The sequence below is a fragment of the Spinacia oleracea genome, chromosome 3 (genome assembly GCF_020520425.1).
Source record: "Spinacia oleracea cultivar Varoflay chromosome 3, BTI_SOV_V1, whole genome shotgun sequence".
NCBI classification, from domain to species: Eukaryota; Viridiplantae; Streptophyta; class Magnoliopsida; order Caryophyllales; family Amaranthaceae; genus Spinacia; species Spinacia oleracea.
In genome coordinates this window covers 52,611,653-52,632,851 of record NC_079489.1, presented here as the reverse complement: position 1 = coordinate 52,632,851, position 21,199 = coordinate 52,611,653, and the positions used below count along the sequence as shown (strand labels likewise).

Genomic DNA, 21,199 nt, shown 5'->3' with positions numbered 1-21,199 from the left:
ATGTACAAGAGTCAAGGAGGAACTGGTCATCATCGATCATCCCTAGGCTGAACACCTATCATGAGAAATTCCCTTTTGTAACAAATGACTAGCCAGATATCAATTTAATACAAGAGTCAAGGAGGAACTGGTCATCATCAATCATCCCTAGGCTGAACACCTATCATGAGAAATTCCCTTTTGTAACAAATGACTAGCCAGATATCAATTTAACATCAAAAACAATAAACAATTTGAAACCAGTCTCTAACCCATAAGCAACTACCAAATAGGCATCAAAATCTAACCATTCACCAGCCAAAGAGTGAACATATATAAGATGAAAAAGGTACTAAAGAATAGAAATTGGACTTCCAAAAGGTCTTGCATGCGCTAGGTGCACAATAAATTTATTGTACATCGAGGTACCCAGTTTTTGGTATCTTTTAACATGTTTTGATTAACTTTTATATTATCAATTAATTTTTGATGGATAAACATTTTAAAGGGTTATATAGTTACTTTTCTACATTATTAGTGATTTTGAAGGATAAATTTTATTAAAGAGAAAAAATTTATTACTAAAAAATAAATAAGTTTTCAACATTTTGACTTAACTTTTACTCCGATGTACAATATTTGTTTTACACCACCTTTAAATAAGAATTTAAACTTAACTTTTACTCCGATGTACAATATTTGTTTTACACCACCTTTAAATAAGAATTTGTGTTGGACTTCTCATCCTTGAAATTGGGTATAAATTGATACATGACAAGCTAAAGGAAGAGAAAATTTTATACAATTTTTTTAATATAAAGATGACATCCCTTTCATGCCTAAAAAGTGTAATGACTTATTACCTATCGAAAGAAAAAGAGTTCCTTACCCATAGTTTACAACTTTACATGACTATTCAATACTCAATATTATTTTCCCACTCCAAAAAAATCCGTAGCTTCATTTGATAGTATTGATAGTAATTGGTGTCGTTGGACAAAGTAATCATTGTTCCTAACTAAAATGAGAAACAAACCTGGTCTCCCTTGGCCCAGCGAACATATAATCTACATTGATATTGTGCTATGGCAGTAAGGCTATGTGTGTGTGTGTGGTTGTGAATGTGTACCCTCGTGTGCTTGTGCGTGGGTGCATGTGGGCTACGTGTGTAGGATTTTAAGACTAACACATAACCAAAGTTTACTCCACAGATCCACTTCTTATTTAATCAAGTAGACTATTGGATGAATCTGGGTTATTTTTATGGAGTTAAGGATGCTTTCATCCCTCGGATCAAACATTATGTCGGTATGTTATTTTATACTCCCTCTGTATTTAATTTGTCTACTACATACCCCTTTGGTATATGGCATAAGAACTAAGAAAAGGAAAGAGTAAGAGAAGAATAGATTAACACAAGAGGGTGATTTGTTGGCCAACAACTCAACAAGAGAGAGAATCTGGATTTGAAAAGGTGGATGTGGGTCCAATAAATTGGATGGGTAGATTTGTCTAAAAGCAGTAGTGGCGCCAATGAGGTGAATGGGTGCCCACCGACACCCCCAAAGAAAAACAATCCTTAAAAATATCCTCTTTGCAGCATGTAATTATAATGTCAATAACCAGATAAAAATTCTTCCTGCGCCAATGATTAAAAGATGGGCACACCTAGGCAAAGTAGAGTAACAGTGGGATAAAATTATGTCCAAATAAGTGTGTTTCAGTACTCCGTAGATAAGATATAAAATACTTCGCATCTTGATAAGGAAAACAGGTAAAAAGAAATAAAAAGAAATAATACAGAAGGGAGTACTATGTAAGTTACCTCAATAGAAGGCAAGAGTAAAGAACTGTAGCGTGGATCTCGTCCAATCATTTGCACAACTTCTTGGTCACTCTGCATACCCATTGCCTTCATCACCACCATAATGGGAACCTGAAAGTAGAAGGCAAAAGCTACTTCCAATTAACATCAAATAATGAGAAAACAATAACTATTAAATGTCAGACTCGTGTAACATGAAAACAATACCTTAGTCTGAAATGAATTGAGTTGTAGATATATTTTCTCTTTTTCCATCACTATGATACTTTTGGTCCTTAATGTTGCAGCACTGCATGTGACAGATGCAACCAAACTGAAACACAAAATTGAAATTAGAAAGGCTGCTCAACCTAATAGGCCAATAATCTTTAGTTATTAGGCAATGTCAGAATAATGAAATAATCAGCAGATCAGAGAAATGCGGTGAGAAGGTAAACCACATCTTTCTAATTATATTCAAAACTTGGGGGAGATTGAAAAGTAACGATGGATGTCCAGATTTTACCAAAGTATCAGCAAAGATTGATGACGTATGATTGGCAGTCCAACTTCACAGCGTCATTCTACATTTGATCTACAAGTTACTTATTGTTATAACTCATACAGGTCGAATTGAGATATGTTAGACACGGCATCCTTCACTCAAGGCTCTTCCCTTTTTCTGCTTTGGTAATTTAATAATATGCAGAGTGCTTGATAAACACTATTACAATTTACTCAACCAGTCAAACAAATCCCCAAACAAAATCGAAGGCCTGATTTTCAAAAGCAAGCAATCTTTATGTTCAGGAGAATGGCTTAATCATTTACATTTAAAAAAAAAGCTTTCATTAGTTAGAGCATGTAAAGCACCTATACTTGATACTATGTTAAACAAAGAGTTCACTTAGGAATGAAATTAGTGGATGTTTGTCTACTAATAGCATCTGTAATACTGATTCAAACAGTAACATAATAAAAATGCATCAAGAATACTGTGGTTGATATGTTCAACCTGCGTCCTCAAACGATGGTTCCTAAGATCCTAACATCACACAAAATGTTCGAGCTATTGACATCGAAATTTATTGACGGGAACCGGAGGTGTATGATTTTCATACAATCATTTTCCTTTATCACAATCCACATGCTATATAGGTACCATTGCAAGGATTATCCACTTTTTTGCTTGTTTCTTGTCGTTCGCCCAAGTATTCTCTACCTACCTCCCTGCATTGATATATGATGCATGGTGTACACTATAGTTCCTCAAAATGTTATAAATACTTTTAGTGATTTTGTTGATGATTATATTATAAATTATTTATTTTATTATTTATATTTTAAGTTAGATAGTTGAATTAATTCTTGGGTGTTGCAATTAGTCCAGTCTGCTATTGTGGGAGGGACATGATGAAGCACCCACTTCAGCGGTTCAGCCTCTTTCATTTTTTCTTCTGTCTGAAAAAACAGTTGGAGGTGCATGTACAGCTAAGGGGCTCCAAATTCCTAATGCAGTAATGTATATCCATTAAGGTCAAATTGGGAGCCGAAAAAGCTTAGAAAATGATAAAGAAACAAAGTCAAGTACTAAACTCACTTTCCCTTCTTATCAACTTCTATGATTATTCTGTTATTCAACAGTTGCTCTTGAATCTGAATCACCTGCAAATAAAAAGTAAGGCAAAAGAAAAATTTTAGCTTATTGGATTAGCATTCTATGATCAACATTTTGATACAGAAACTTTTCATTAACCTAGAATAGTATTAAACAAGACAGAAATGAAGTGTCAACCCTGTGCACAAAGGAGGGCAAAGTGGTAAGGTTTTCCCCATAAAAATTCTGCTGATTCTTTTCCTTTAAAGTACAAAATCAAAAAGCCAACAAAACTAGCATGCACAAATCCGAAATAAAATTTTCCTCCGACCTCCTCTTCCAACTTATAAGAACGCCTTTCCATTTTTGGATCCAATGAAATTCAAACTGCGACTAACTACACGTTGTGTACCAGTGGAAATTCCAGATGCTTGGAAGACTGAAAATCCTCCATTTGAGCACATTTTCTCAGTAAGATCTTTCCAGTGAATTGAGACATGCTTTTAGAGGAGCCTTGGACCTCAGACAGCCTCAGAAATTTAATTATCAGCTCCTTAAGCATATTGCAGAAATTTATAAGAAAACACTTCTAAAATCCTACACCACGCAGACAAATCATAAAATATGCTCCACTAGGTTCAATATGCTCCACTAGATAGCTAATTCAGGACTCGAGAAACTGCAGATAGCATCTTCTAGTCATTACGTATGGAGAAGGACAAGTCCCAAGACATTTAAGAGCCATTCCATGACACTACGTCATTCACCGTAGCGGCGTAGCATCTTTCGTGGATGTCTGCCACCCTTTAAAGATCTGGAAACTAGTGTGTGGCCCGGGCGTTGCTCCGGGTTTTACTTTTAGTGGGGTTTACTTTTTGTAAAAATGTGCCCATTTTTAAAGATTGTATTTTACATTTATATGGGAAAATATAACATAAATTGTAGCTAGTTAAGATGGTAGGAAGTGAAACTTTAATCCATGAGGTTTGATGTTCGATCCATGCTACATGATTTTTTTGGTTGTCAATAACATGCCATGATGCATATTAGTGATGACGTGGCGTAGTAAGGATGAGGCATACGTGACACATATACGTTTTCATAAACACCTTTTAATATATTAGTATAGATTTAGTATTCAAGGGTCATTCATCTGACCAAACCTCATTCCGAAAGAATACTCTTAAGCCACTCTTTACCCTAAAACCCACCACTGAGTCATGCACTTAAACATCTAAACCTGGTGAAATTCATAAAATACCTTTCCATACACCAACGCCATGAGGCTAAGAGTTTTTTTTTTGCTGCACGAACCCAATCTCTTTTCTCCAAATTAAGCAGCCTCTCTCTTATCATAGGGATAAAAGCTAGGTACATACAACCTCCCTTGCCTCGTTTGGGACGGGAATCTCTCTAGATTCATTGGGATAGTGTTGACAGCAGTAAGGGGGTTTCTTCTATGTAAAGAAGGGCCCTTGGCTAATGAAGCGTAATGTTGTTAACAAAATCAAGAGAAACTTCCACTCAAATATAAATTTCATCACTGGACTCTAGCTATGCAACACCCTCTAAAAGAAAAGAAACCAACTATATAGCTATCACACCATGCATAAGATGGACAAAGAAGAAGCAGCAGAAAAAAGAAAGACTAAGTTTACTAAGTATGTATTAACTGAATGAATGCTGCAGATAAAGCAGCCTAAAAAGCACCTTTTCATTTCCTTTCACGACAAAATACCCTCCAGGATCAAGGGGGCATTCACCTGATGAAAAAAAAATCAGTATTACAAGAGTCACTGAGGTAGAAATTGAAAGAATATGCTTCAGGTAGGGCAGTGACAAACCAAGTTTGGCTAGCTCTGTCTCATCCTTCCCATATAACACACAGCGATCACTTCGTAACATGATAGGCATTTTTCCTATAATTACATCTTTCTGCCAATTATGGAATATATAGACGTGAGAGGCGATGTAATAATTTTTATTTGCTTATGTAACACTCATGCCCAATAACACATACATACCTTAGTACGTAATTCCTTTTGACCAGCACTTTCAGTGACATACTCTATATGAGCTTCTATAGGTGCTGCATACCTGCCATATTATGGAGACAACAATTCAGATAATATCTCAGGGAAGGATCTTCTCCTCCTTATCCCATTCCCAATGTGAAGTTTGGGCTTTTTTGTCAAGTAACCTTCTAATACAACCACCATATAGATCCCACCTTTACACGTCAAGACACTCAAGAGAATAGATGGATGTTGAAATGCTAACCTGCTTTTAATAAATAAATAAAACACACATACACACACGCGCAAAAAAAGGAAAATTTGTAGAAATGGCCATTTATAAGGTCGACTTTGTGAAAAATGATCTTTGAGAAAGGACCTTTTATAAGCAAACTGACAACTTCTTTTTACTGGGACCTTTTGTCGGAAAACGGGCATTGACCACAATTTTCAAGTGCAAATTACTCCAAGATGAAACATTGGATAATGTACTGCATCAACAATACAATGCAAATATTTCCATCAAAAGAGTTCTGGAATATAAACATCTTTTGTTGTAGGCTTGTAGCCTCACGGCCCTCACCCCTAGCATTCAAGAATCTATCCAAAAATCTTACCTAAAAGCGACAGCCAAGAATGAGGAGGTGGAATGCCATGAAGACTCCTAAAAGATATGGCAAAGATACCACTTATGCACTTGCATAGGCATTAGTTAAAAGGGAATCAAACATAATCTACAAAGAGGGTTGTATGGTTCATCTTACTGTTGCTCTCTAATAACAAACTTCCAAGACTGATAGAGAGTCAAAGACCCCCCACCACCACCATCACACAAAGCACGGATAAGGAAATGGAAATGGAAATGGAAATGTAGGTAACATGCAAAAAATTGTAGCCAAATGATTCAAGATAGTTCCGGAACTCCGTCATATGAGTTGATAACTTGATAAAATATAAAAATGGATCATACGCGCATAACCAGTGTAAGGTAAGCCAACAAAGAATGTTATGTATGTACATAGTATAATTGCAGCAAGTAAAGTAAAAAGCAATGGCAACTACGCTACCCTAAGGATGAACATGATCTAAAACCAATAAGGTAGAAAGGGTACAGTTACAAACGTCATAGATGATAGTCTGCACGACTGAGGGTTGATCTTCTCAGCGACACCGTCCAACACAACAGATGGTTCACCAACTTTTATATCAATAAACCTGTAAAGATAAAATAAACCAAAGAACAGCAAACGTTTCATTAAAGTGATCAAACCTATGTTACTCAGATACGGGTGTCGGTGTCGTGTCCGACACGGGTGTCGGAGTATCCGACACTCCGATTCAAATAATTGCAGACACTCCGACACGGTCAAAGGAGTGTCTTGACTTAATTTTTAGACACGGCTCCTATACAAAGTGTCGGATAAAAAAGCGACACTTTTTATAAAATAACAAAATTAGTTGTCAAATAAAAAAAATATGAAGATAGTGAGGTACAAAGAATAGTTATGTTTTTTTGAGGGAAAGGTACAAAGAATAGTTCTTTAAAAGTGTTACTACAAATTACAAAGAAATTAAAAAAATGAAAAAGTTGACTAATGGTTGTCTGCAAACTACAGTAATGGAAAGATTCCCTTAAAAAAGTATTCCGTATGACAGATAGCACGTGGGTTTGTTTCCCACCTGGCACACCTCCCAGGCTCCCACACGGGCCACACTTACCCTTGTTTATTTTATTTTTTTTAAAGGTTAAAAAAAAAATTGTGCAATGAGTCAATGACCAGCAGTTTTACCATTTGACCAACAACCACAAAACAACCGACGGGAAAGAGAAACCTCTTCAGCCATGACTATGGCTGATTCTCAAGAAAATAATCAATGAAAACGAAAATTGAAGAGTTCATTATGCTTGTTTTTCCTTCTACAGCAAAAGCCCCAACATATTTTTTCTTCTCTCGCCTTCCCCGACCATCAATTGTTAGATCTAGGGTTTCGAATTCTTCAAGATCCATTGTTTTTTGGTCCGGGTAAGACTAATTTTATCATCTACTACGTATATCTTCATCTCGAATGCATTTTATTTTTATTTTTTTAGTTCTTTTCTTTTCTCCTCCCGATTTCGACACTGCAATTCGGACCCTTTTCCGACACCGGTGTCGACACCTCCCCGGACACGTGTCGAGTGTCGTGTCGCGGGTCGGGTCGTGTCGACACCGACACACACCTTCCACCGGAGTGTCGGAGTAACATAGGATCAAACAAATACATGAAAGAAATAATACTTGGTCTACTCCAAAATAGTATAGATTTTAGCAGTTACATAATATGTAAAAATACATAGCATAATAAAAAACCAAGAAGTTGAGATAAGTACTTGAGATAGATACCACGGTCAACAGATGACCGAATTTCATTGTTAACTCGAACCATCTTCTTCATCCCGATATTCAAAAAGTAATTGTAAGAATCCAAATGTTCCTTCACTAACCCTCTCATCTATACAGTACAAAAATACCAACAAAAGAAGAAGAAAAAAAATACTCATCAAGCTCTAAAAACAGAAAACTCAAAAACCACATTCATTCAAATCAACAGAAATGTCGAATTAATCATCAAAAACTCAAAAACCAAAAACACCACATTCATTTATCAACAACTCAACAAAAATGTCGAATTAATCATCAAAAACCCAAAACAGCACATTCATTTATCAACAACTCAAAAAAAATGTCGAATTAATGTCGATGTAATCATCCAAAATTCAAAAACCCAAAACACCACATTCAACAAAAATGTCTAATTAATCATCAAAACAAAAATTAAAAAGTATACCTTCAAAAACTCAGGAATGAGTTGAAATTTATCAACCGTTGATTTTATTGGGCTTGCCAGAAATTCCTTGTCCATCCTGAATTGCATAATATACCAATCACAGAAAATTGCAACAAAATCAAAACTCTTCCTTGAACAATGATAAAATTTGAGGGAAAAACAACATGGTTAATCAAAAATTAATCAAAGAAAAATGATTACTTATGGTCTTGTTTAGAATCACGAGTTAACCCCATGATTGTACGGAAAACTTGCGTGAATCAAAAACCTTCGGAACTGCGAAAGTGAGAATCTCCTCTGGTATTTCTGGGCGGGTGTGCGCAACTGCAAAAACCTCTGTTAAACCTCTCTTATACGAATTTATTTCTTTATACTCCGTATAATCAAGAATAATTACCCTAATTTGCATTAAAGCGTTTTCAAAAATTCGGTTGGATTTACGAGTTGTTTATTTTTGTCATTTTATGGAATGCATGACATTATAGGTTCTGATTCCGGACTCGCGGTCTTCATGCAGTAATCCCTTAGTACTCGCACCGTTTTGTCTTTTTACACTATTTACATAATTCACTTTAACCCTATTTTATTTCTAGTATATGAAGACAAATATTAGTATACAACATATTGATGGCTTCATCATAATATATATTTTCAAAATATTAATATTTTTATAAGTTTTTATAATATGTAGTTAAAGATATTGGTGGTCAAAGTTGTGCATTGACAAGCGTGTCCAGTCAAAACGGTGCGAGTATTAAGGGACGGAGGGAGTAAAAATTTGAGAAAACATTCATTACTGTTGACTTTAATTCTTTTCGAAGATAATCTTTACAAAATAACAATTGGATCATTATTTTTTGAGGGCTAAACTTTGTGAATCTATTCGAAGTTAATTGTAACTGTTTGACTTTTACACTAATCATTTATTATTATTGATTAGATGTCAGTGGCTATTGTGAGGCCCCTAAAACTCCAATCCAACAACCTCATGCACTCCCGCCAAATCCAATCAAATCACCCTAATATCCAAAAATTCAAATGGATTTTTATACAGGATCAAAAAACTTAATGAAACACACGTAAAAGAAACTACCATGTAAAATAAACAACTTCTCCTACTTTCATGGAGAACAACAATGTTATCACAGCAATCAACTCCCCCTGTAACACCCCGACAATTCTCTCTTTTCTAAAATAACTTTTTAATATAAATATAGATAATTATCAAAGCATTATCTCCTGTATGAAAACGTATCGGCTTATTCAGAATTTTGCAGCGCAAAATATAATAAATAAGCTTATAGAATAAATAGTCCATCATAATTTAACTTTCAAAACCAACCAATAAAATCTAAAGTCAACTTAACAAACGAAGGTCAACTTAGAACAAACCAAAGTCAACTTAAATAAATCAAAACCAATGTCAACTTAGAAAATCAAAACCAAGGTCAACTTAGAAAATTATAAATAACTACACAAACTCTCCAATCCCGAACCCAATGATGCATCATCTTCAAACTTGTAAATGGACAATGCTTATTGATCCCTAGAGACTGCTCACCGAAATTGGTCATCACATGATCAATAAGGCATAGCCATGATCAACCCACACAAACAAAAGCACGTAATCAGCAAAGCTGAGTACTACATACTAAATAATGATCCTAACATGATACTAACAAATGAACAAACCTAACATGATACTAATAAATAATAAACCATAATAATTAACAAATAAAGACTCACATCTAACTTTTACTAGACAAGATTTAACAGTTCACTTTAAAGGATTAGTCAATGGACTGAGATGTCTAACTAAAATAACCTCGCTTTTGGAAGACAGAATACGGGCGCGACTCTGTATTCGTATGACCTACGATATCGAGGAAACTTTTAATTAAAATAGAACACTGTGATCAATCTGGTCCCAGAAAAAGCTATGGGCTACCACCATGAACTTCAACTCCTAATTGCCCGTTACTTCAGACGTGCACAGTCTAAAGCTATTGCTATCCGGTTTTACTTTACATGATTTACCCATTATTACTATGTTATGACACACCAACAACATAAGTAACAACATCAACAAATAATCGCAACCTTTTTTATCTTAGGATTAAATAAATGATCACGCAACATTCAATCGAAGATTAATTTCAACTTTAGTTTAGCCTTTCCTTAACCAATTGTCAAACTACCTTTCATAGGCATAAAATATCAACTTACCAAATAAGGCCCACGGTCCTCATAAAGTAGTAGTGAAATACTAAAATGGCAACAATGATCAATCACGATCCATACTAACATATATATAAAATATTCCGTGCATTAAAAAACTCTCCAGACTTTCTCTCTACGTTTTATCTCGGGTGTATGGTAACTTACCGTGCACCTTCGCCATGGCAAGGAAGTCTAGGTCGAAAACTCAGGGAAGTAAGCATGGAAATGGAGCATCGAAACCTCGGGGACCTTCATCGGATTCGCAAGCGCTTAAAACTCGATCGATTGATGAAGTTCTTGGCGTGGAGGCATTAGATTTTGGGATTGAGAATGAGATTCTCACTCCAAAATCGGGTTTGCAACATCTTCAAGTTCGATCCGAAATGAGGCATTCGTTCAATGAATTTACGCAGCATATTCACAAATTAATAGGAAATGCACGTAGAACTCAAACCCGAAATAATTTGGAAGTGGGTACAATTCCTATTTTGCATCAGATGAATGACGAAGATGATAATGTAACTGATAATGAATCTGATGATGAGTCTAATCATATTGTGGATACTAATGATTTGATTGAACATGAATTAGAACCGATAATGGAGTCGACTGAATTGCCTGATAACTCTGTTTTTCCTATTAAAATTGATTTTGATGATATTCAAGAGGAGGTTGATTTCTGGAATTTTGTTGTTGTATGCTATGTTGTGGGAGCTAACCCCCCTATTAATGTCATGGAAGGATTTATTAGGAGGATATGGAAGCAATTGAACGTAGATAAGGTAGTCATGGTGAAAAAACGGTATTTTCCTAGTTCGATTTAAGACTATGGATTCAAGGGATAAAGTTTTAGCAGGACCCTACTTCTTTGATAGCAAGCCCTTGATTCTTAAGCCCTGGATTGTTGATATGGACATGGAGAGAGAAGATGTGAAACTTGTGCCTATATGGGTGCAATTGAAGCTCAATTTTAAATATTGGGGAGAGAAATCCCTGTTTAAAATTGTTGAGAGCCAGATAGGTAAGCCTATCAAGAGGGATTTTGCCACATCATGAAGAGATCAATTACAATATGCAAGGGTCATGGTGGATGTTCCAAAGTCACGGAAGTTTCCTAAGGAAATATCTTTCAGAAATGAGAATGGAGAAATGACTAGGGTCATGGTGCACTATGAATGGAGGCGAACTGTGTGTGCAAACTGCAGAATGGTTGGTCATATGTCTACTGAGTGTAGGTTGGGGAACACTAAGAGGGTATGGGTCAGGAAACAACCAAGTGTGGCACACACTGAGAGTGCTGCAACTGAGTTTGTACTTGTTGAGAATGACTCAAACTTGGATACAGAAGGATTTCAAATATCACTTAGGCCAATTAGAGTAAGGCCTTCATTAGTGATCCCAACTCGAACTATCAATGCTTTCCAGATATTGGGGATTGAAGGTCAGACTGAAAGAAGAGGTGAAATTGGAGCTAATGGAGATATTGATAGAGATCATGGGAGAAATGCAGCTGGAAGGGAGGACTCTTCCCACCCTAATAGATAGGATCTTGGCATGGAATTTCAGGGGTCTCAACTCACTTCAAAAGCAGAATGAAGTCAAGCATTTCATTCATAAGTATGAGGTGGGCCTGGTGGGACTTCTAGAACATAAGGTAAAGCTTCCCAACTTAGGTAAGCGTTATCAAAAGGTGTTTACAAAATGATGTTTTACTAGTAACTCTAGTTATCATTCTGGGGGGAGGATTGTTGTTGCTTGGAAATCTGGTTGTTTTACAGTGAATGTTGTTGTTACATCTGGTCAGTTTCTTCATTGTCATATCACTCCTATTAGTGATATGCCTAGTTTTCATTGCACTTTCATTTATGCCTTCAATGATCATGGTATGAGAAAGGAGTTATGAAGAGATTTGGGTGTTCTTAATACTCAGGGCCCTTGGATTCTATGTGGGGATTTCAATTGTGGTATGGCTGTGGATAAAAGGATAGGGTCTCCTGTTAGGCATGCAGATATTGTTGACATCAACAACTGTATGCATTTGTGTGGAATGGAGGATGTTAAGTGTGTGGGTAATCTGTACACTTGGAATAATAAACAACAGGGGTCTGATAGGGTCTTCTCAAAGCTATATATAGTTCTAGATAATCAAGCTTGGAAGGGGTGTTATCAACAGCAGAAGCTTGCTTTATGCCTGAAGGTCAGTTTGATCACTCCCCTGGTTTGCTGACTGTGTACCCTGGAACTAGTGGAGGAAGGAAGCCTTTTAAGTACTTTACAATGTGCAAGAGTTCTCCTGCTTTCAATGATACTATCCAGGAAGCTTGGAATGCTCAAATAAGTGGGAATAAAATGTTTCTGATAGTTAGTAAACTGAAGAAAGTTAAGGTTGCTCTTAAGGACCTTAATAAAAATGGATTTTCTGATGTTCAAGCTGCTGACCTGTGTGCCTATCATGCTATGATTGTTTCTCAAGAGGTCATGCATTCTAACCCTAATGATCAGGGCCTTGCTGATAAGGAGTTAGAAGCTATTCTGGATTATAAGATCAAACATAAGGCATATTTGGATTTTTTGAGTCAGAAGGCCAAGCTGGCATGGATTAAAGCTGGTGATGAGAATACAGCTCATTCCCATCAAAGTATTAAAAGCAGGAATATTCAAAATCAGGTGTATATCATTCATGATATGGGGAGGAGATGGAGAGACAAGCCCACTGATGTTTCAGAGGCATTTATTGAATATTATAAGCTATTGTTGGGAAGTGTTCAAGAGTCTAGAACTCCAGTTTGTTCAAACTGGACCTGTCTGTCAGGAGAATCACAAGGAAATTCTTACTGCACCATATACTGTAGATGAGGTGAAGGCAGCTCTCTTTTCTATTCCAGGTGTTAAGGCACCAGGACCTGATGGGTTTGGTTCTTACTTTTACAAGGATGCTTGGCATATTGTTGGTGAGGAAATTATTGTTGTTGTCTTAGATGTCTTAAAACATGGTAAGCTGCTAAAGGAAGTGAATCACACAGTTGTCACTCTAATTCCTAAGACCAAGCTAGTGTCCAAGGAATGTCAGTAATTTCAGGCCAATATCTTGCTGTAACACTCTATATAAGTGTATTACTAAAGTTCTATGTGGCAGATTGAGACAGGTGCTTCCTGATCTTATTCTGGAGAACCAAGGAGGTTTTGTTCATGGTAGATATATTGTTGACAATATAATGGTGGTACAAGATCTAGTGAGGCATTATGGGAGGACGGGAGTGAAGCCTAGCTGCCCGATGAAAATAGATTTGCAGAAAGCCTATGATACTGTGGATTGGCAGTTTCTGAGAGAAACGATGGAGTATCTGGAATTCCCGGTGCAGTTTGTGAGTATAGTTATGGAATGTGTCACTACACCAATGTTTTATTTGATGATCAATGGCTCAATGCATGGATTTTTTAAATCTCATAGAGGTTTGAGGCAGGGTGACCCCATTTCTCCTCTTCTTTTAGTCATATGCATGGAGTATTTGTCAAGGACTCTGCATAAGATGAGTGATTTGTCACAGTTTCAGTTCCATCCAAGATACAAAGATATTAGGCTCACTCATTTATGTTTTGTTGATGACTTGATTCTCTGCTGTAAAGGTGAATATCCCTCAATTTATCTCTTACTGCAAGCCTTCAATTTGTTCTCTAACTCTTCAGGTTTGAAAGCCAATCACCAGAAATCTTACATTTATTGTCATGGAATGTCTGATAGTGATGTTCAAAGGTGGTGGATGCTTCTGGTTTTATCAGAAGTACTTTACCATTTAGATATCTAGGAGTTCCCATTTGTTCCAAAAAGATCTCTACAGCTCAATGTGCGGTGTTGGTAGATAAGATGACTGATATGATTAAAGTGTAGAGTTCTAGGAATCTCTCTTACATAGCTAGAATGCAATTAGTTAACTTTGTCTTGCTTAGCTTACATATGTACTGGGCTCATATTTATGTGCTTCCAAAGAGTGTTCTTCAGGATATTGTGAAGATTTGTAGGGCCTTTCTTTGTAGTGGGCATGCTTATAGTAATAGGCCAAGTAGCATTTCATGGGAGAGGACTTGTTGTGATAAGTGGTGGATTGGGATTTAGAGATGTCCTGTAATGGAATATTGCCAATATAGGCAAATATGTGTGGGCCTTGGTCAATAAGCAAGACAATGTTTGGATCAAATGGGTTACTTCTGTGTATCTAAAGGATGGGGTCAGGTGGGATTATTAGCCTAGTATTACAGCTAGCTGGTATTGGAAGCAGGTCTGTAGTACTAACTAAAGAGAAGCTGAAAATGGTGTATACTGAAGCAGAATTAAGAGCAATGCCTAAGTATTCTGTGAAGCAAGTCTATAACAAACTGGCTGAGCAGACCTAAGGTTCATTGGGATAAATTAGTGTGGAATAGGCTTAACACCCCCAAAGCATAGGTTTATCTCTTGGCTTGCAATTCAATCCAGATTGCAAACTACAGCCAAGCTGGCTAAAATTGGCATCAGTACGTAACTCTGCAAGTTTCTTAATTTGTGGTCAGGGTGATGAAAATCATCATCATCTCTTCTTTGAGTGCTATTATGGTTGGGGATCAACACTACTGTTGTTGATTTGCACCATCTATACAGAAGTATCAAGCATGGCAGACTCACTAAATTCAGGAAGCGGGTGTATTATGCAGCAATAGTGGCAATGGTGTATCTGATCTGGAGATGAAGGAATACAAGTTTGTGGGAGTATTCCATTCCTGCTGTTAAGACTACAATTGGTACTGTGAAGCAAAATGTGAAGTGTAGAAGACAGGCAGATTTGCCTAAATATGTAAACAGAAGTGATAGTAGTTGGTTTGTGAATTTGTAAGCTTTGTAAGCCTAGTTGGTGTGATGTGTTTGCTAGCTTCTTGTTGAAATGGTCCAACCTATAGTTGGTTTATTTCTCTTGAAGTTGTTCTAGATTGTAATTGTTTGAGCTTTAATATTATTTTCACTTGCTTAGCAAAAAAATACTAACACATATATAATAATTTCCCCATGTGAATTAATAATATAAAGTTCCCAACCAACATGCTTGCACCAATCCTCCATATAACATAATATAATTCTCAATAATATAAATTCCATACTTAACAAATTTGCAATCCACATCCATCATGCAATATCCAACATAATAGTAAACATAGAGGTTTAACATATTTTCTATACATGATACTAATTCCATCAATCACATAGGTATGTACGTACTTTGTGTAAACAAATTGCGAGGCCACTATAACAACTCAAAAGTCGCCTACGGAGAATTCTCCACCTAAAAACAACCAATACAAATTCATATCAATTCTCCTTGAATTTACAACAACATTAGAGTAATTCAAAACCCTTCCTAAACATATTTAGAACATTCCCCAATATCAAAACTTAATCACTAAACCTCCTAGCATAGTGATTACTACACTAATGGTCACAAATCATCATAAACTCCAATAAACATTGCCTTTACAAATTTCCAGCAATATAAGATAATTTAAAACTACTCCAAAATATATTCAACACTAGTTTAGGGCCCGTGCAACGCACGGCTACTACTAAAACAATTTATTATTTTAATAGTAACTAAAAGACTTGTGATATTAGGAAAACATGAGAGTAAAAAGGATATATGAAAAAGTATAAATTCAAAGTTGTGTAAGAAAAATATTCAAATGAACTAAATTTGCATATTACTATGCAAAGTTAAAAATTATAGTCGTTTACTTGTATGTAGAACGATCTAACAACGTTAACCAAACCCAAATGACTCAAGACTAATTTTCGAAAAGATCTGAGCATAAGCGAGTTAGTCAAATACAACATATTTTGAATTGAGTAAAATCTTGATAAACAAACTTATATGTTAGTCTACTTACCATGTATTATTATTTTAATTAACATTCTTACTTACCAGTTAGTCAGTTAACATGTATTATATAATTAATAGTAGATTAACATTAGAAGTTCATTTATCAATATTTTTTATATTTCTTATCAGATTAAAAAGTAATAAAAATACATGAATAAAATTATATCATAAAGGAAAAAATAATATTGATTTAGCTTTCCTCCAATAATATATTATGCAGTACACATCTATGGTAGTTAAAAAATATTTTTATCTTAGTTTCCTAAAAAAACGTAATGTAATTTATTTATTTTAAAGCAAAAAAATAAAAAAACATTTTGGCGAGAAAAAATCGCACCAGGAAATGGCACGTGTCATTCCTGGTGTCTCTTTTAGTATATAGTAATAGATGCTTAAAATCATAAAAACAATAACTTTAATAATCTATAATCATCCTACCATGATTTGAAACTATTAAAACCTTAAAAATTCATGCTTTAATAATTTAAAACCCTTATTTCAATCAACTCGTAGAATCTGAAAATTAGTAATTTAGTTATGCAAAACATGTAATTTGAAATTCATAATTTAATCATAAAAATTATAAATTTAATTCAAGAAAATATGAATTAGATTAATAAAACGTAATTAAAATATTAATTAGTTTAGGGTTTAAGAATTAACCAAAAACAAGAGAGGAGGGAGGTTGGCCGGTGGATAGGGGTGGCACGGCAGCGTGCAGGTGGTTGTGGGGATGGGCGACGCGGCTGGAGGCGACAGGTGGTCGTGCGGCTGTGCGGCGCGAGCGAGCAGGAAAGAAACGAAGAGGAAAGGGTTCCACGGGCGAGGGAAATAGAGGAAGAAGGGCACCGACTTGTGCTGGTTGGTCGGCGGCAGAGATGCAGTAAGGGTGGTGGCTGGTCGACGGTGGCTGCAGCAAGAAGAGGGAGTAGCAAAGTGTCGTGAAAGAGGGAGGAGAAGAACAGAAAGTAGGAGGGAGGTTTTCACATGAACTTGAGAGGAGTGAGGAGAGAGAATTTGTTGTGTGGGTAAACTTTGGGGTTTAGGGGGTTTATTTACTTTGTGGGATTTAACAATTAGGTTAGGATTAGGATTCCCTTTCCAATTTGAGAGTGTTTGAGTTCAAACCCGATTAGAAATACTTTTCCAAAACTGAAATGTCTCTATGTTTCAAATCTTTTTGAATTATGATTCTAAAAATGTTTGATTTCAAATCATTTAAATATTTAAAATACATTTAAATAAAATTAATATAGGTTAAATATGTATTACTAAAATTCACCAATTTCATTTAAATATAATTAACTATATGTTAAAATATAATAATAAACTTTTAAATTTACGGGGGATCACAACAACGATCAATCATGATCCATGCCAATATATAAATAATATAAGTTCCCAACCAACATTCTTGCATAAATCAATCACGCCAACATAATATAAATCTCATAATATAATTCTCATGCTCAACATGTTTATTCAAAGGCATCAACATGCAATTTTCTAAATAGTCAAGTTCATGAATAAATTCAACATGGTTTCTACTCATAGTACCACATCCACAAACACATAGGTATGTACGTACCTTGTGTAAACAAATTGGGAGGCCACTTTCACAATCTCAAAAGTCGCCTATAGCTAATTCTCCACCTAAAAACAATCAATATAAATTCCTATCAAATCTCCATAAATTTACAGCAACATTAGGGTACTTTAAACCCTTCTAAACATATTTAGACCATTCCCCAATGTCCAAACTTAATTACTAAGCCTCCTAGCATAGTGATTAATATACTAATGATCACAAATCACCATAAACTCCAATAAAATATGCCATTTACATTCAATAACTTATAGTCATCCACCTACCATGATTTAAAACTATTAAAACCTTAAAAATTCATGCTTTCATAATTAAAGCCTTATTTCAATCAAATTATAGAATCTAGAAATTAATAACTTAATTATGCACAACATGTAATCTGAAATTCACAATTAAATCATAAAAACTATAAAACATGAATTATATAATTAAAACATAATTAAAAAATTAATTAGTTTAAGGGTTTAAGAAATAACCAAAAAAAAGAGGGGGAGAAGTGCTGGCCGGCGGGCAGGGAGGCGCAGCAGCAGGGCGGTCGACGGCTGGTGGCACGGTGCGGCGGGTGGCGCAGAGGTGGTGGCGTGCGCTGGTGGTGGTGGTGGCTGACTTGCGCAGGGAGTAAAGAGGAGGAAAAAGAGATGGAAAGAACGAGAGGGAGGAAGAAGGGTGCCGACCTGACTGGGAAACAACGACGGCTAGTGCGGGCGGTGGACGGCGGTGGCGCGGCAAGGAGGTGGCGCATCAACAACGTGGATTAGGTGGTGGTGGCTGGTGTTTGAGAGAAAAGAAAAGAGGAGGAAAGGGATGCACGTGAAAGAGAAAGAACAGAAGAAGGAATTACGTGAAAGAAAGAAGAAAAATGTTGTGGGTCTTTGAAGAAGGAGAGAGAATTAATTGTGTGGGTTATTTTTGGGGTTTATGGGGTTTATGTACTTTGTGGGATTTAATATTTGGGTTAGAATTAGAATATTTTTTTTTCTAATTTTGGAGTGTTTTAGTCCAAACTCGATTAGAAGTATTTTTCAAATCCAAAAGTGTTTCCATATTTCAAATCATTTTTAAAGTATGATTTTAAAAAGGATTTTTTGTCATTAAACACCTTAAAAAAACAACTTTTGTAATTAAACACCTTACTTATTTTAAATTATATATAAACACCTTAAAAAATACAAAATTTAGAATTCAACACCGGTTAACGGTTTCCGTTAGAGAAAAACGGAGGTGGGGCCCACACTTCATATACCCAATCCAACTTTAGTTTCCTTCCACGATTCTTATTTTATTTTCGTCCTCTTTTTCTAATTTCTTCTCTTGCGCTTCTTTATGCTCCTTCACTCTCCTGTTTCAACATCTCCATAAAATAGTTGCCTTCAAGTTCCTGAAATTGAAAGAGGGGATTACGTTTCAAATCAATCAAGGGAAGAAAGAGAATAATCAAGCTACAGTCAGGTATGAATTAAGAGTATTTAGTTATCAATTGCTTATAAATATTGATAATTTGGAAATTGAAAATGAAATTGAGGTGTTATTCAGTGAAAATTAAACGGCTTTTTCTGTATAATTCTTCCGAATTTATGATTTATAATGCTTGAGTTGCTGAAATTCTATTGTAATTGGTGAAATAACCCCTAATTTGAATTAGTGAAAAATTAGGGTTCATATGAAAATCGAATTGGGGATTTTTTGAATGTTAGTTGGTTTGTCAAATTAAGCTTATTGAGTGGTAATTACCTTGATTATCACCTAATACATACCGTTTTATTTGACAATTGTAGGGAATATGCAATTCATAAGTTCATCTCAAAGAGAAAAAATGCCGCTACTCACGGTTTAATCACAGGAGTCAGTTCCCCTTTAACTCAACTCTTTGAGTTTCTGTGTAAATTATCATTATTGTATATTACTTTACTTGCACAATTATATTCTATTATGTTTTTGGATCCATGTTTTTCTTTTGCACTTCAGTGTTCGTGACAGGACATGATTGTGCTCACAACTCCTTTCAAAGAATAAGCTAGTTGAAGACATTGTTGGGACTCTTACCTTTATGCCATTTACATATCCTTATGAACCATAGTCAATGATTATGATTTTGTCTGGTTGTTACTCAAAAACAAAAACAATACTACTATAATAGTTTTTGGAAGCCTATTAGCTCAATGGTTGAGCAATGTGCGATTGCACATAGATGTAGGTTCGAATCCTACATAGGTTGTAAAAGAAAAACCTATTGTGTCTCCACAACATAACTAACAAAGTCAACATGAGTAAGAAATAGTTAGTAGTTTTGGCTTTTGTTACTTAGCAGGTCTTCTTGTGTTCAGCTACAAACTCCTGTGACAGCTGATATTAATAGTCACTGGTTCGTGATCGCCTGTAAAGAATCAGCAGAGGCTCTTCCGTATGACGACAATCTCCCATTGCTTGGACTCTAGAAGCTGCATCAGAAAGTACATTCTATCTACTTCACTCCTACTACATCTTACAGAATAATTGAACGCAGTAACTAATGTATACTGATGATGCAGTCATGCAGCAGACCAGAATTACAGGGAACAACACAAATAGAAATATGCCCCAAATAAAGACTTCCATAATTGGATTAATTAATATAAAATGCCTCTTAAATAGGCACTTACATCGTAGTTCAAATATCGTAAGTTGTGTTAAATAGACACTTACAACCGGACACCAAAATAAGTTTTTCACAAAAAATCCTAAGTTTTTGCAAACAAGTCTTACAAAAGTGCAACTTGTTGAATCATAACGATTCCAATGTACACAAATTAGAACCTAATCACTGAGTCAGGTTGTTTTTCCTAGAAACTGACAACTTTTTGCGGGGAGGTGCATTGCTTGTGGAAGCTTGGCTCCATGAAGGTGTTGTTTCTTCTGTTGGTTGGGTTTGATTCCTTTCTTGAGGAAATGTCCTATTCCCAATGCTATTAGGGCCTGCCCTTGCTGAAGCCTTTCATAAATGAAAGCAAGTTATCGGTTAAGGTGTAAAACAAAACAACAGTGCACACAAAATATAATAGAATTGCACTAACCTTTCTCGCATTCCTCTCTTCCTTTTTCTTCCTCTGCGTACAAACCCATGGTGTTTGTAGTGGAGGTCTGCCTGCAGATTTTGTGGTTGCTTCCCCCTTCATTGTTGTTGGTTGGAGCCCACAAGTTTTGGCATAATGCCAAAGCCAGCACAATTTTTGCATTGATTCTTCCTTTTTTGTTTCTTGGGTTGCTGAT

The 21,199-nt window shown here is 35.7% G+C and overlaps 2 protein-coding genes and 1 pseudogene across 2 annotated transcripts in view; 2 read left to right on the top strand and 1 right to left on the bottom strand.

Moving 5' to 3' along the window:
* Positions 1-18,850, bottom strand: part of LOC110780373 (DNA-directed RNA polymerase III subunit 2) — a 42,022-nt gene extending 23,172 nt beyond the window's left edge. The window contains exons 1-12 of the mRNA XM_056840304.1: positions 18,430-18,850; positions 17,936-18,000; positions 8,426-8,548; positions 8,225-8,300; positions 7,767-7,888; positions 6,518-6,610; positions 5,405-5,477; positions 5,225-5,315; positions 5,091-5,143; positions 3,384-3,448; positions 2,012-2,117; positions 1,805-1,915 (exon numbers count right to left, since the gene is read on the bottom strand). Coding sequence (XP_056696282.1) covers positions 1,805-1,915; positions 2,012-2,117; positions 3,384-3,448; positions 5,091-5,143; positions 5,225-5,315; positions 5,405-5,477; positions 6,518-6,610; positions 7,767-7,888; positions 8,225-8,300; positions 8,426-8,460 — 825 coding nt within the window. The 5' untranslated portion in view covers positions 8,461-8,548; positions 17,936-18,000; positions 18,430-18,850. The remainder of the gene's footprint in view (positions 1-1,804; positions 1,916-2,011; positions 2,118-3,383; positions 3,449-5,090; positions 5,144-5,224; positions 5,316-5,404; positions 5,478-6,517; positions 6,611-7,766; positions 7,889-8,224; positions 8,301-8,425; positions 8,549-17,935; positions 18,001-18,429) is intronic.
* Positions 12,064-14,250, top strand: LOC110776979 (uncharacterized). Its single transcript, XM_056839121.1, has 6 exons — positions 12,064-12,068; positions 12,249-12,327; positions 12,375-12,513; positions 12,618-13,171; positions 13,257-13,513; positions 13,581-14,250. The coding sequence occupies exons 1-6, from the start codon at positions 12,064-12,066 to the stop codon at positions 14,248-14,250; spliced, it is 1,704 nt and encodes a 567-aa protein (XP_056695099.1).
* Positions 14,666-21,199, top strand: part of LOC130469693 (low-temperature-induced cysteine proteinase-like) — a 35,689-nt pseudogene continuing 29,155 nt past the window's right edge.

What these genes read in the sequence shown, in the direction of transcription:
- LOC110776979 (XM_056839121.1), top strand. An exon ending in GGAGGATGTTAAGTGTGTGG is followed by an intron (nt 12,514 to 12,617) that starts GTAATCTGTACA and finishes TGTTATCAACAG; the next exon opens with CAGAAGCTTGCTTTATGCCT. An exon ending in AGCCCACTGATGTTTCAGAG is followed by an intron (nt 13,172 to 13,256) that starts GCATTTATTGAA and finishes CCTGTCTGTCAG; the next exon opens with GAGAATCACAAGGAAATTCT.